The sequence below is a fragment of the Populus trichocarpa genome, chromosome 2 (assembly GCF_000002775.5).
Source record: "Populus trichocarpa isolate Nisqually-1 chromosome 2, P.trichocarpa_v4.1, whole genome shotgun sequence".
Taxonomy (NCBI): Eukaryota; Viridiplantae; Streptophyta; class Magnoliopsida; order Malpighiales; family Salicaceae; genus Populus; species Populus trichocarpa.
In genome coordinates, this window is record NC_037286.2 from 23,356,260 (window position 1) to 23,371,438 (window position 15,179).

At 33.2% G+C, this 15,179-nt stretch overlaps 2 protein-coding genes across 3 annotated transcripts; one reads left to right on the forward strand and one right to left on the reverse strand.

Moving 5' to 3' along the window:
• The first annotated feature begins 1,469 nt into the window (after window positions 1-1,469).
• Window positions 1,470-10,719, forward strand: LOC7488624 (uncharacterized). Of its 2 annotated transcripts, none has more exons than XM_052450183.1 (15): window positions 1,470-1,607; window positions 2,028-2,159; window positions 3,413-3,480; window positions 3,764-3,857; window positions 4,334-4,483; window positions 4,943-5,043; window positions 5,877-5,990; window positions 6,605-6,828; window positions 7,675-7,733; window positions 7,818-8,003; window positions 8,091-8,214; window positions 8,450-8,496; window positions 9,539-9,684; window positions 9,815-9,979; window positions 10,109-10,719. In XM_052450183.1, exons 3-15 carry the CDS (start codon window positions 3,442-3,444, stop codon window positions 10,406-10,408), a joined length of 1,749 nt encoding a protein of 582 aa, XP_052306143.1. In that variant the 5' UTR covers window positions 1,470-1,607; window positions 2,028-2,159; window positions 3,413-3,441; the 3' UTR covers window positions 10,409-10,719. The 2 variants fall into 2 exon arrangements, with proteins under 2 accessions (XP_052306143.1, XP_052306145.1); XM_052450185.1 differs by having other exon boundaries at window positions 3,417-3,480.
• Window positions 10,720-11,394: 675 nt separating this feature from the next.
• Window positions 11,395-12,095, reverse strand: LOC7488625 (basic blue protein). Its single transcript, XM_002302998.3, has 2 exons — window positions 11,842-12,095; window positions 11,395-11,742 (listed from the first exon to the last, which is right to left on the reverse strand). The coding sequence occupies exons 1-2, from the start codon at window positions 12,029-12,031 to the stop codon at window positions 11,540-11,542; spliced, it is 393 nt and encodes a 130-aa protein (XP_002303034.1). The 5' UTR covers window positions 12,032-12,095; the 3' UTR covers window positions 11,395-11,539.
• Window positions 12,096-15,179: the final 3,084 nt, after the last annotated feature.

The window sequence follows — 15,179 nt, forward strand, 5'->3', positions numbered from 1 at the left end:
CCTATAACTATTTGTCATCAATTAGCAGGGAATGTTCTAATTAGCAACTGAAATTATTTGTTTAAGTTACTATGTTTGTAGTTGTTGGCAATCAGTAGCACACAATACCAGTTTAACATAGCAAGTAGAGGATGTTCTATATATATATATATATATATACATTTATTAACTTGTTAGCAATCTGCAGAATGCCACAACTAATACGATTTTAACATAGAAAGCAGGGGATGTTCTACTTTAGCAACTAAAATTAATTGTGCCCTAATTACGTTTAGTCGGTAACAATCAGCAGCACACAGCAAACACACAAATAACTGCATATACATGGAGGGAATAAAGATAATGAAAAATTAGCACTAATAGCTGACGAGAGTAAAATAATATTGAATTAAAAAGGGCATAAACAGGTCAATTTCACTGCAATGAACAAAAAAAACTTAAAATTAATAAGAGGACCAGTGAAGTAAGCACAGTACCCGTTGGAAATTGCAGCTGAGGTGTTTGAATGAAGCACGATGTTGATATATGTGGTGGGGTTGTTGAAGGCAGGAAGACATGTTGCTCTTCATCTTCTTTTTGTGTTGATGCTTCAAAAACGAAGGAAAAATTAGCATATATAACTATCGAGAGTAAACAACAAGTGATTAAACAAAAGGGGATAAACAAATCTTCACTGAAATAAACAACAATTAACTTAAATTTTCTATAAGAACAGAACAGTGAACTAACCCGTTGTAAATTTGAGCTCTAGTGCTTGAATCAAGCTCGATCTATATATATGTTTCGGGTTGTTGCAAAGGGTTGTTGTTGTTCTTCATTTCCTTTTGTTAAAGAGAAATGAATGACAATTGAATGTGCAGAAAGAGACGAAGCCATCGGTTTAATGTTTTGGGTTATGCAGCAGTAATGGTTTACTGTGGAGTTGTTGTGCGCAATTACGGTTGATGGGAAGGGAAATGAATGCAAATGGAAGAACAAGATTGGGAAGGAGAAGAGCAAATGAGAACTGAACGAGAATAGTGTGTGTTTTGGTAAGTTCCACTCTTATCATCTCTAGAAAGTTCAACCACAGGTTGAAACTTGTAAAAAAGCAGTATTTTACTACTTCCAACAAATCATGGTCCTGCCGCATATAAGTGGTGGGATTCATGTTTTTTGATTTTTTAACCATCTGTAACCAAACGATCATTTAGTGCGTTTTTGAAAAAACGCAAACACTAACGCGTTGCCAAACGGGCTCTAAACCGTCCTTCGAAAATAAAAAGATAAAAATATCCTTCATTATAAAGATAATTTTCTGGCATTTTATATGAAAATTAAAAAAAAAAAACCTTTTAAAATATTAACTTATGAATTTTTTTAAGGATAAAATAATAAAAATATTATTCCCGTCCACGTTAATTCCCGTACCTGACCTAAAATTTAGTAATATCTTTAAAGTTTGAGACAATTACATTTATGCCACAGATTATATATAGAAAGTTTAGGGATTCTCCTTCGCCCTTCCCACTCTTCAGCCGGCTGTCAGACCGTCTCTTACTCTCTCGTCTCGATTTTTGAAATTGAGTGGGAAAGTCCATTGTAGCACCTGCATTCCTTCCAGCCAGGTTGGAAACTAATCTCTTCTCTTAGCTTTGTTTTGATATGCCCTTTCTGCTTTTGTTTTTGTGTGCTTGCGATTGCCTATTTGACAATAAAATGAATTCTTATTTCAATTACCCAAAACTACGATGCGTTTTGCTCTTTATTTTCCTTCTCTAATTTGAAATTTTAATTCCCTAATTCCTCTGAACTTAGATTTGTAGTTTGTTTATGGAAACACTTTGTGGAATGTATTGTTAGATTCATATATGGTGTCAATAGTGAAATGGGTACACTAACTTGTTGTTTAGTGGATTATGTAGAGGATATGTTCGATGAAATGCTTGTGAGACTGGGTTTTTGATTTCCATTGTGCTTTGTTTCAGGTGATTGATATAAAAAAATAGTTTCTTGATAAGTGTTTCTTCCTCTGTTTTGATATCCAGTTTAAGGCTATTCGACGTGGCTGCTGGCAGAAAATCAATTTTCGAAGGCTTGAATCACAAATAAGCTAGCGAAGGAGTCCCGAGACTTTTTAACAAGTCCCGTTGCATCTCCTTCTCTTCAAGAATTCAACTGTGAGAATTCATACACGTATTCTATGAATTCTGTTAGTTGATTTGCTAATCTTTTATTGTTGCATATTTAAATTTAAATTGGTAGTATCGTCATTCAACTTCTCCCATGTAACCTTCCTCTTTCTTCCTCTCCTTGAGACAATGTCAGGAGCTTTTTGAAGCCATGACTGTTATACATGACCAGGAATAATGGTTTGTTCATAATCAATGATTGCAGTTGCTCGTCATCTTGTTTTTCTTTTAATCAGACTTAGCTTCTGCTGATCGTGTTTCATCCATGCTTTGAATGTTTTCTATGCTTGTATTGTTCTTTTATAATAACATGATATTATTGGTTAACTAATTAATTAATAGAGTTAACTAACTAATTAACAAAATAAAAAGTAAAAATGGTAAAGATTTAGAAAGCATTTACCTGATGAAATCACAAGTAGAATCAGCAGCAGCGGTAAATGCAGTGATGCACATTGAGACATGCCATCTTTCTTTGCTTGTTTCTTTTTATGGAGGTATAAGATTTAAAATGTACCCAACATATGTACCCAACATATAAAGTAGACTAGCAAAGAGTACATGTGGAGTGAGGGATAGTAAAATCAAAACATTAGTCCATTCTAGGAAGGCTTTAGGGCAAAGCTAGATGATTCTTTTCCTAATCCTTTCATGCAATTTTATTCAGGTTCCATTCATTCCTTTTTTTCTCTACTTTAATTCCCAATTCCGTGCATCAAAGTGATCAGTGGATCTGTATCAAAAAAAGAAGAAAAAAGAGCCATAAGCAGACTTTTGTATTGGGTCAGGCTATGGGTACCCAAATGGATACCAAAACTGATCAGGTCGAGTTTGGATATCCAAAACTCCTACCTTTCGGGTTCTGGGTTGTGTATAGATAGTGGTTTTGGGTTCGGGTATTGATAGTTCCAAAACTTGACCCTTAGGTACCCAATGTCATCCCTAGGCATCTCTTTAAATCGAGGATGATCAACGCTGCTCAAACAACCTTTCAATCAGTTTCAATATTTGAGGGATAAATATATACATTTTGATATACTAAAATGACTCATTTGTTATTACAACAAATTAAAAAAGAAGAAGAAATTCAAAAACAAAAAAAGTCAAGTGCGATTTCTATTCTGCCAGCCATCCATCCCAAACTGAACAAAACATAAAAAAAAAACCTAGAAAATCAACATATAATTTTCCTAAACTTTTCGAGCTTTGAAGAAGTTGACTGATTGATTGGTCAATTGAAGTTAGCCAACCAGAAGCAGAAGCAGCAGTCATGGCGTATGCTTCTCATCTAATTAAGCATTCAAAAAAGGTATTTATTCTTATCAGATCTCTTTATTATAATTTGCTTAATGTTTCATGTTATATATTTTTAAATAATAATAGTAAATTGAATTTCTGGATTATTTTTTTGTGTAAAATTTATTGCATGCATCCTCCCTTTCTCTTAATGTTTTTTCGATTTTGAATTTAGGATTCAGTTTTTATTTTCTGTATTTATTTTGTGGAAAACTCGAATTTTCCTTCTGATTTTTCTGTTTTTAATTAATTTATGATATATAATTTTTTACTTTTATTTTTTATGGTTTCGGCAGTTACGAAATGTTTCCAGCTTAATGCGGCATGAGCATGCCGGATTGGTGCGTTGGTTATCAAATGATTTTCACGTCTCCGGTGGTAAAAGAAATGGTATGTAAATAATCTCTAGCATGAAATCATTTAAATCTGTTGGTGATGGTTGTGATCAAGTATTTTTATTTAGTTGCTGATTTTGTTTGACTGCCAAGAGTTACTGCTGCACTTCAGATGCGTAATTTTTTTTATATGAATAGATATTTATAGATTTTGATTTAATTGGTAAGAAAATGTGAATGGCTGATGAGGTTTAGGAATAAAAAGATGACAAATGAGAAGTGCATGTTAAGGGATTTGGATTTGTCTTTTGTTGTTGCAGGGAGTATTTTTCAATGGAAGTTAAGTGTGGTGTTGTTGTTGGAAGTTTTGACTTCTTTAACCGTTTCCTCTTCTTTCTTCATTCCTTGCTGTGATATATTCTTTTCACAGTTTGATATAAAAACACAAGTATATGTGGTGCATTTTTATACACAAGTGCTTTCAGAAGTAAATTGATTGTTAATTTACTTACTTGATGCTCTTTTTTGTAGTTATTGAGGAGTTAAATGTGCAAGAAAACATGAACTTTGACAATGGGATTTCTAGGCCCAAATTGAAAACCACCTGGGCGAAACAAGCTGAAGTTATCAAAGAACCTTACATGTGCTCTCCTCTCCAGAACCTACTTCTTTATTTCCCAGGTTTAGCATTTCTTAGCATGGTTTCTGTTTCCTCAGCACAATTTCTAATTATGGTGTCCATATATCTAATAACTCAGGTACCCTTATATATCAAAGTAGGAAAAGGTGAAAATCTATTCGATTTAAGACCCAAATAGCAAAGTGTGTGCCGTTTGACCTTATGAAATTAGTGATTAAATATTGAGGGCTAAGTGGAGTAATGCTTATGAGATTAGTGCTATAAGTTGGAAGACATGGAATCTACTACATTCAGATGCAAGAAACATTTGACATGTTTAAATAACAGAAGTGATGTTTGTCATTTGCTCTATTAAACTTGTTCAAATCAAGAGGGTGCTAAATCTGAATAATAAGACAATTGAGATGATAATTTGTTGAGTTGTTTGCAAATTAAAAAGATCAAAGTGATTTTGTAAAATAAACTATTGTTTTCTAAAAATTGATGTTGTTTTTCTATAGGATGTGTTTCTGCGGATGAAAGTGGCAACCGCCTGTTCCTTTCTGACAGCAATCATCATCGCATTATTGTATCTGATGGCAATGGAAAGATTCTGGATTCGGTATGTATAACTGTTACATCAAATGAGTTAAAAATAGATGCAATGTGAAATAACCTAAGGGATCTTGAAATAGGTTAACCTGATATTTGATCCGTTTCCCTTGTTTTCCTTTCTTGTGTTGTCTTACACTTATAAAATATATTCATTATGTATCTGAATCTAAAGCTTATAGCATGAATTTTGATTTAGTTCAAGTAAAAATAAATAGCAACAAATAGATCGTGAAATATTTTCATGGTTATAAGACTTTGCTAAACACCCCCCCCCCAAAAAAAAAAAAAAAAAAAAAAAACTGTTAATGGATTTACATGAATCTAATTTTGATCTGTTTGCACGAGGGAAAAATTAGAGCACACATGGCAAGAATATCTTGTAAAAGATACACCTGGCATAAATCTACTAGGAGGAAAACTGTCTAACTGGCAAAATGGAAGCTCTACAATGCTCAAGGTTTCCATTTTACATATTTTTATTGATATTGATTGATTGACAAATCTTGTTGATTGAAGACTGATATTCTACTTGAATTTATTCACTGGTTGGAAATTATAATATTCATCAGCCATCCCCAAGGGTTTCCAAACCTGGCAATATATAACTCCCCATTTCTATGTCTGTCATGCAAGTGATAAGGTTTAATAGTTTCATCAGTAGATATTTGGGCATTGCAGAACTCAAAAGATATCACCTCAAGAGTTTTAGTGATTTTCTTGCACATCTTTCTCTAATGCACCATGTTTATCCTTATTTTGTAGTTGCATTATGATTTGTAAAAAGCTCAAATGAATGTAAAGATAAAGCTTGAATTTAGACTTACATTTTTCATACACCAGATTGGTTCTGGCCCAGGATTTGAGGATGGAGAATTTGAGTCTGCCAAGCTAGCACGTCCTGCAGCTTCCTTTTATGATGATGAGGAGGATTGCCTGTATATTGTAGATTCAGAAGTATGCACTCAGAAGCTTTTGAAACATGATTTATGCTATGGTGAAGTTTGATGTGCCCTTCAGGATAGGTGTTTAAATTAAATATTGAATTTCAATATCAACATGGTTTGAAAAGATAATAACTTCTCGTTAAGGGTCCCCTTTATTTTGCGTAAAATATTTTTCAATGTTTGGCTTGAAAAATATATTCCTGTAAAATGTTTTCCATGTAAAATATTTGTTAGTGGTGGTGGTGAGGTGGTCTTGGTGGTGGTGAAAGAGGATGTGGTGGTGGTGGTGAGATTTAGATGGTGGTTGAAATAATTGGATGATATTGTAAATGAGTTACTATTTGAAAATTATTTTACCGAATTTCATGAGCTAAAAATGTTTTCTAGCAAATGAACTAATTGACTAGTTTTTCTATAAAATATTTTATGTGAACAAACACTAGAAAATATTTTCTGGAAACAAACATGGGAAAATCTATCAAACATTTTCCTATAAAATATTTTACGCAAAATAAACGGACTCTAAATTTGTCAACATGTTATCAAGAAAGTGTTTGACATACAATTATGTTATTTTTATATTTTTCACTTATTATTTAATTGAATTGGTTCTTATCTGTTAAGAACCATGCCATCAGGAGAGCTGATCTGGAGAGTCGGGTTTTAGAGACAGTTTATCCAAAAAGCTTCAGTAAGAAAAATAATAGTATTTGGACCTGGATTATGGATAAGCTGGGTTCTAGAATTAATGTTGATGCAAAATCTGAAGAATTTGATTCACAGCCTCTGGTGTTCCCTTGGCACCTGTTGAAGTCCGTGGATAATACTTTCTTAATCATCAGCCGGAGGTAAGGAAGGGTGTTTGTCTTATGGTTACTTGTTAATAATAAGCAACAAATGCCTCTTTCAAATTTTTGCTATCTTTTTCGGTTTATTTGCCCTGTCTGCTTTAAATTTTGTTTTGCTTTTTTTTTTTTCCTGCAAGCTTTTCTTTGGAATGTGTCTCTGATATGTACTGGTAGTTCCTTGGAATATGCTTCAGTTTGCCCATGCAAAATTTTTCTTTCAGCCAAACATGTGAAACTAAGTGGTGAAGTTTTCTAATTAATTTGAGCAAAACAAGCAATGACCAATTACAAGGGGACTGTGTGATGCTTACAAACCATTATGGGGGAACATGCAAGGTGTCATGGTTTAGGAAAAACAGTCAAAAAGGTCCAAAAAGAAGTGAGAAACAAAGCAAACCCCTATTATTATAAATGTTTGCTTGGATCTCTCTCTGCACTATTCGGTTTCCCTTTTAGGGCTTTTGGAAGTTGCCTCACTTTCCTTGTTATTCCCTCTCCACAGTTCATGCATTACCCAGATCAGAGGGGTGAGGGCAAAATATTTCTACAAGTTGGAATCTTATTGTCTTCAAAAGCATGTCTATTTATTGTACTCCGTCGATGCACCACATCAAACCAAATAGCACATACTTCCATCCCAAACTTTAGTGCTTGATAGAAACTAATTTTAGAAGGTTGCAGGGTTCACCGTTGCAGGGAACAATATTCACAACTTTATAAGTTGGTTCTATCTGTTTGATTTTTGCTTAAATAGAAATATGAAGCTTTAGTTTTTGCTGGATGATCGTTTTGATTCTGTTTAAGTAAACTGTACAGTCTATCATGAAGTTTTGTTTGTATTTTCAGCTTTGAAACTCTGTGGGTCATAGATTTAGTGTCAGGAGAGATGAAAGAATGCATCAAAGGTTTGTTGTTTTTCTAGATTTTTTAATTTTTTCATAATACTCTAATGTTCATGTCTAATATTTGCTTATCAAAATTCTGTAAAGGATTTCCCAACATTTTGGAGACTTGTGGACAGTTGATCACAGGGAAAGTATCCCTTTTGAAACAGCTACCAATTGATTACTTGAAACAGCAGACTGATGTAAACTGTTCACTGAAGGAATTTCCATATGCTACTCTTGTATCAAACTTAACAACCTTTGAGAATGACATTGTCTTGTGTGACACAGGTAGAGCAAATTCTGTATTTTCTTCATCTTGATGTTCATCTGCTGTGGTTTTGGTTTATTACTCATTTCTCTCTTAATCTCTTGAAGTTGCACATAGAGTTCTTAAAATAAGTAGAGAATCCGGTGCCTGTTCGAACTTCCAGTTATCAAATTTTGGGATTCTTGGATTACCTTTCTGGCTATCATTCCCTGTGGAGAGAGTTTATTCTGTGTGAGTATGAGTACTGTATTCTGCAAGGTAGCTTCTTTCTGAATTCAAATCGAATTCTTCTTAAAAAATGGTGACTTCACTTGCCTTAAGACAGTGAGTTTGCTGAAGAGAATTTCCTTTCAATTTTTTATGCTGTGATATTTGTTCCTTTTTGGCTAACATGCCAGTTGCATGTAGACCTGTTTCACCCCACTGATATTTTCCCCCTCTTTTGCCCATGTTTTTGGCTGATTAGTGCTGGAGCATCGGCCGATCATATTGAGCACGTCAGCTTGTTACCAGGTATTTGCTGTTTAGTTTGATTAATTTCTGTGTTTATGATGTGAAATAATCTTTTGCACCATTCATCACTATCATAAAACATATCCACCTCAATATCAAGAGATTTTAGATCCTTTGATACCATTTCCATCTGTGCTATTTTAGGTCTTCCTCTTCCCCTCTTCCCTCCTGTCAAACCATCACTTATCCAAACCAAGGGTCCTCTGTTGGCCTAGCCATCTTAATTTCCCTTTTATCATCCATCTCCAATGTGCGCTGCAAGGATCTTTTGCCAGATATGTTCATTTATAAGCGTATCTTGGGTTAATAAAGTTTTCCATGACTAAAATTTAGTTGGAGTATCTACTGCCCTAGGTTTCATTTTGCTTCCGTGCATGCTACATCTCCTTCAGGAATTTGGTTTTGAATAAAAGTTCTCAAATGATGTGGCATCTTGGCTTTCCATGTCATACGTCAACACTAAAAATACTTAAATTGAACTTAACACTAAAAATACTAATGATAGTTGAACTGTTTCTACATTTTCTAATGAAATGCATTACACATAATATAACCACAGCTGCTCTGTGGATGACGTGCACACTTTGACACAACCTTGATTTTACTTGAAAATCAAATAAATTTCTGCTTGCAAGGTTCAGGTTTCAATTTTCAGCCACTGACTTATCATGATCTTGGTGGAACAAAGATGTAGGCAGTTTGATTTTTGTTTCAGCATACTTATGCACTCCTAAAAAATGAAACATGTCTTTGCTTGCTTTGAAATCCAAAGAAGCTGAGCCACTTTTGTGTTTGCCATTCCACAAATATTTCAATCACAAGAAGACTCGTTTTGTTTTTTCTTCTTTTTTTTTGAAAAAACTCTGCTGTGTTTAGGCAGCTATCTTGTTCTCACGCAAACATATAAAGATAGGAAAACCATGCAGGCAGGCTGCTTGCATGCGAGCTATACCGATTTACATCCCCAGTTGGTGCCTTTATATATTCATGCCACAAACCACGAAATAATCTGCCATGGCTTGTTTTCTGGTTTATGTAACAGGAAGGGTTGACATAAGGTTAAATATAGACATCCCTATGGATACCGAGCTTGTTGAACCATTACAAGAAGGATGTATATGGCGCCAGGCAAGAGGGTCTGCTACAGTCATCTTAGGAGCAGAAGATGTAGTGGGATCCTCAGAGAAGGTTCCTAGTTGCAGAGCGTTTTTTTTGTTTTCTTCTTCTTGCCTTACCTTCCATATCTTGCTTTTGCTTTTGATCCTTTGGCGCAGCAGTCCTCTACTTCCAGTCCCTCAGTAGTTTTTGGTGTATTCAGGCTGGTGTTTCCCAACAGTGGTATGATGAATTGGATAATCTGGCATTTTCAACTCCTGGATTAGAGATGGCTACTGAAGAGGATAGTGCAACCTCTGATGTCAATTACCAGGATGAGAGACTCCATATTGATTGCGCTGTCAACACTAGTCCCGGGACAAGTGAGGTATATTTGGTTTGTCCTTTGCTTGATCGCTTGCTTTCGACATGTCCTTCATTCTATTTTTTTTTTTTTTTTGGGCTGACTTATTGTTTCAAATTAGTACTAATATCTTTATTTTATCTGCAATAACAGCTTATTATACATGCGGCACTGTATCTAAAACTAAGAAGGCATCTTGATCTGGAAGAGGGTGGACAGCAGAAATATGCTGCGAGGATAGCTGATATTTTGAACCCTGGAAGAGGTGAAGGACTGGAAAAAGATTCATGCATTCAGCTCTTGTTAAAATCGAACTGTAATTTGAGAGACCTCATCTTTGTGAAACCCTTGCATTTGAGGATAAATTTGGATACCCTGGATCACCCAAAAGCTGATAATTCAAAAGATATCATCTTAACAGACTCTGCCATTGAAGTCAATGTATCTCTCTAGACATGATTGCTGCTGTGAAAACACGAATATCCTTGTCACAAATTTTGGAAGGTTCGACTTTTGTCACTCAAAAGCTTGCGTTCATGCATACAGCAAGACCCTCCTGAGGGCAAGAGGAAAAATTAAATTAACACTTAGCAGGGATCCTCCATTGCAGGGCATGTCCTTGTGTCGCTGTGTTTTTGTCATAAATTCAAATGTAAAAGGAAAATCAATAGATAGGAATTCAAAGTTCAATTTGATTGTTGTACTGAGAAAAACAGATCATAAATAGAAAGAAAAAAAAAGAAAGAAAGATGGGATTTGGTGAACACTTGTAGAATTGAAATCGTTTCTAGTCAAACCCTAATGTTTCAAATGGAATGTTGATGTCGATTCGTTAAGCTTGATGCAGCTTGGTTTGACATTGTGATATGAGAGGGTTGAAAGCTACTGTCACGAGTTGACCCGGAATCCTCTACCAAACTCACTAGTGGAGTTTGCTAGGCTACTTGGAGCTCGACCGTGGTAGTAAAATTGAGGATGTGAAATAATTGGACAGTTTTTGTGTGGAAATTTGTGATTGAGAATTGAGATTGGAAAGCTAGCAAAAGCTTTTGAGACCAACAAGCTTTTATCTTATTAATCATTGTAAAAAAACTCGGATTGGCTTAACAGTTCAACCTAAAACCTAGCTGATTTTGGACTTAAATTGGTCTAGCTTGAAAAAAAAAAGAAAAAAAAAATTGATTGGTCGGTTAAAAAACCAGGTTGATTTGATCAATTTGAACCTGACCCGATCAAAATCAGTTGAGTTTTTCTTAAAAAATGATAAATATGACGTGGTTTTGCCCTCTCCGACCCAGGCCAGTTTTTACAAGTAAGGTATTTATCAATTTCTGTTAACATTGCTGCAACCTGCAAATTACTGTTACTATTCAAAACATGCTTCCATGTAGTGATGGTGGTATTACGTGTTATTTTCCCTTCTGATCCGACTACAAATGTTCATCAAAGTATCTTCACATCATAAAGTCAGAACTCAATTCACCTCAAATTACACGTTCAAGATTCAGATGAAGAACAGGGGGCGGCGCTGCAATGAGCTGAAAGCCACCATAATATTTTTATTCATCAACATTCAATTTCTATCTAGGCGGAAGCATTGACTGCAATTTTCAACCCCCAGTCACAGTGACTGGGGAGACTGCATATAAAATAGTTTTGTCCCTCCTTCAGCTTGATCGTATCTTTTCCACTTGTGTAAGTGCTGGAGCTCGGAGAAAGTGTGCAGCCATCGTAGCCATCGACATCTACAGTGGCCACATCATGCAATGAAGGATCGTAGTTGAAAACTGTTCTTCAAGAAAACACAGCACTGAAGTTAATATTGTTACCATAACAATTATAGAAGACAAATAATTATAATTATGTGGTGGTTCTCAGCATTTTACTCAGGCTGTCGCCGGCCTTGAACTTTTTCCCATCTGTCCAACTCTGGATGTTGAAAGTCCAGCCTGAGGTGTCACCGACGGTGAAAGTAGCTGCCTTGGCGATGGCGATCTTGAATTGGAGTGATAGAATGACAAGAAGGGTACTAGCCAGAACTACGCCGATCGCACTGCATCTTCCCTGGCGAGCCATTTCAGCAATTACCAAGAATTAATTGATTCTTGAAAGAGAACGCGGGTGAATCCTGAAGTGCATGCTTGAGTTATTTTTATAGAGAGTTTTGTAGACAGGAACTGTTGATTATGTTTTTTTTAAAAAAAAATTAATTCAATTTGATTGTTTGAAAGTATGGTTGCAGTTATTTTTTAAAGTATTTTTCACTCAAAAATATATTAAAATAATAATTTTTTATATTTTTTAAAAATTATTTTTGACTTTATCATATTAAAATAATCTAAAATGTCAAAAAAATATTAATTTGAAGAAAAAAAAAATTTAATTTTAAAAAGAAAAATTTAAACACAAAAACAGGTACACTTACCTAGTTGATGAATTAAAAAAAAAACAATAATAACAAGAATTAATTTTTATTAATTTTTATTAACTATATTCTCTTTTAAAAGGGTAAAATCTTGTTAGTCAAGTTGAGAAACATTCCTAAATTGAACCTGGGAATTTTTATTTTTTTAGTTATCTTCGTTTTTTTTTTCTAGATATGCTTTAAAATATTTATTTAATTTGATTTTAATTAATTAGGTCGATTTAACTAGCTAGTTTGTATGTTATTTTTCATATTAATTTTATAAATTATTGAATGTCAGAATCTACAAAAACAAAATTATCTCTATACTTATGATTATAACATTAGGGCTTAAAAAACTCAAAATTTGTTCTTCCGCTGTACGCTGCATAAAGGCAAGAAAGTTCAGTTTTTGGGTATCAAATGCCCGCCCGTGAACCTTTCCCAATTTCTTTAATAGCTTGTGGGTCAATGTCATGTCAAGACATATGTATAGTCGAGGAAGGTTGGGTAAATAAATAACTTATGATTTTTATTTAGTTCTCTAAATTAGTGTATTTTTGTTTTATAAATATTATTCCGTTTTTCCAAAATTATATTTATATTGTTATATTTATTTTAATAAACTTTGAAAATATATAGTTATTACTTATATTTGGAAAGTAATGCATTAAGGGAGTGTTTGGCTGTCATAATAACTCATATCTTCATGATGAACAAAACCATCCTTCACATGCTCTCTTGATCCCATCCCTCAAGTGAAAAAGAATTTGGAAAGATCAATGGGTTACCTCCACTCTTTCTTAGCTAAATATTTTCAAAATTTATGTTTATAAAATTGCATTTAATTACTCTTTCAAGACAAAATATACGGAAATAGTTGAAATATAAATATCTGTCTATTTTATCTTTTTATTTTTAAAAAATAAAAATTCATTTCAAAACTGTTTTAAGAACATATTTATTTTTATATTTTTGTTTTTATTTATCCTACCTAACATTTTTTATCCCTTATGGGTTATATAATAGAAATATAATATCCCTTATGGGTTATATAATAGAAATATAATAGAAATAGAAATATAATATTTATTTTGTTATATATATGGGTTGAAATTGCATGATTGCAAGGCAAGGCAAGGACAGGAGTGGCATAGTATTTTAATTTTGCAATCACTAAGTACAATCTCAAGATTCCAATTACAAAAACGTCCTTTTCTTCCTGTGTCTTCACATGCTAACCAAAGAAGGAAATAGATGGAAGAGAATCTCTTCTCAAGACAAAATTAAAAATAAAAAATCCTTGCATTTAGCATATAAAAGAAGCAATGAGAAAGCATAAAATTTGCATCAAATTGCTTGGGCTAGGGGTGATATTTTTTGTTCGGTTTGGTTTTTATAAAAAAAAAAGGTAACCAAACCAAATATTTAAAAAAAAAAAAAAACCGAAACCGGTTCAAACCAAACGGTTTCGGTTCGGTTCGATTTTTTGGACAAAAACCAGTTCAAATCGGTTTGACTCTATTTTTTCCGGTTTGGCTCGGTTTTTTCAGTTTAGGTTCGGTTTGGTTTTTTTGGTTTCAGGCTTATAAAACCGAAACCGAACCGGTCGGTTTTTTTAAAATTTTAATTGGTTTTTTTTCACGGTTCGGTTTTTTCGGTTATTTTTTTTATTTACTCGGTTTAATCAATTTTTCAGTTTTTTTGCTCATCCCTAACTTGGACCCTAGATTCACAATCACACACATACACAATATACAATATATATTCTCAAGATTCAATTATTTATTTTGGCTTTTTAGCCAAATAATATAGGGTAAATCTCGAGAGGCATGAAAGACCTCTCTCAATTGAATATGAACTAGTACATGATAAAGAATAACCATGTATAGACCTTATGGAAAAATATTTTTCATCACAAGGATATAAGTGTAATTTGCATAAAATACAATGACAAAAGTCTTTGATGACCAATTTGTAAATGAAAGTAAACTAAACAAACTGAATAATTTTTTTGAAAATTATAGGAGCTAAAATAAATATTTGTCAAAAACTCCATTAGTTTAGTAATCGTTTTGTAATCAAATAAAGGAATATAACGTATTATTTCATTCCATTACATTCATATTTTATTACGTTACATGATACTTATAAACATATCATTATAAATATTTATAAAAAGGAAAAAGGAAAATTATGAGCTAATGTTGATTAATTGAGAACATTATATATATATATATAAAACCTATTCATCATCTATTTTGGATGTCAAATGAGATAAATGATTTACTGGAGTATGGTTGCGGTTGTTTTTCAAAATATTTTTCGCTCAGAAATATATCAAAATAATATTTTTTTATTTTTTAAAAATTATTTTTTATATCAGCGCATCAAAATGATCTAAAAACATCAAAAACATATTAATTTGAAGCAAATAAAAAAAATTAAATTTTTTAAAAAGCACTTTTAAAACGCAAAAACAAATAAGAATGACCATAACATTTAGTTATTATTTCAAGTTCGAGAATTTGTATGTAGAGGATATATTCTTGTATATTTTCTGTTTTTGTTTTAAAATGTTAAAAATTCATTCCAAAATTATATTATAGTTTTTATTTTAATTTTATTTTAATTAATATTGATCCCTCTTGTAATCATGCTCTACATAGTTCAATGCACGTCGAATACACACCGGGGATGGCCATGCCAATTCATGAGCATGGGGATCCCTTCTATTTTTATTTTATTTTATTTTATTTTATTTTTTCTCAAGAAGTCGCCTGGCCATAGCCAGCTAATGTCTCAAAGGTTTGTTTAACA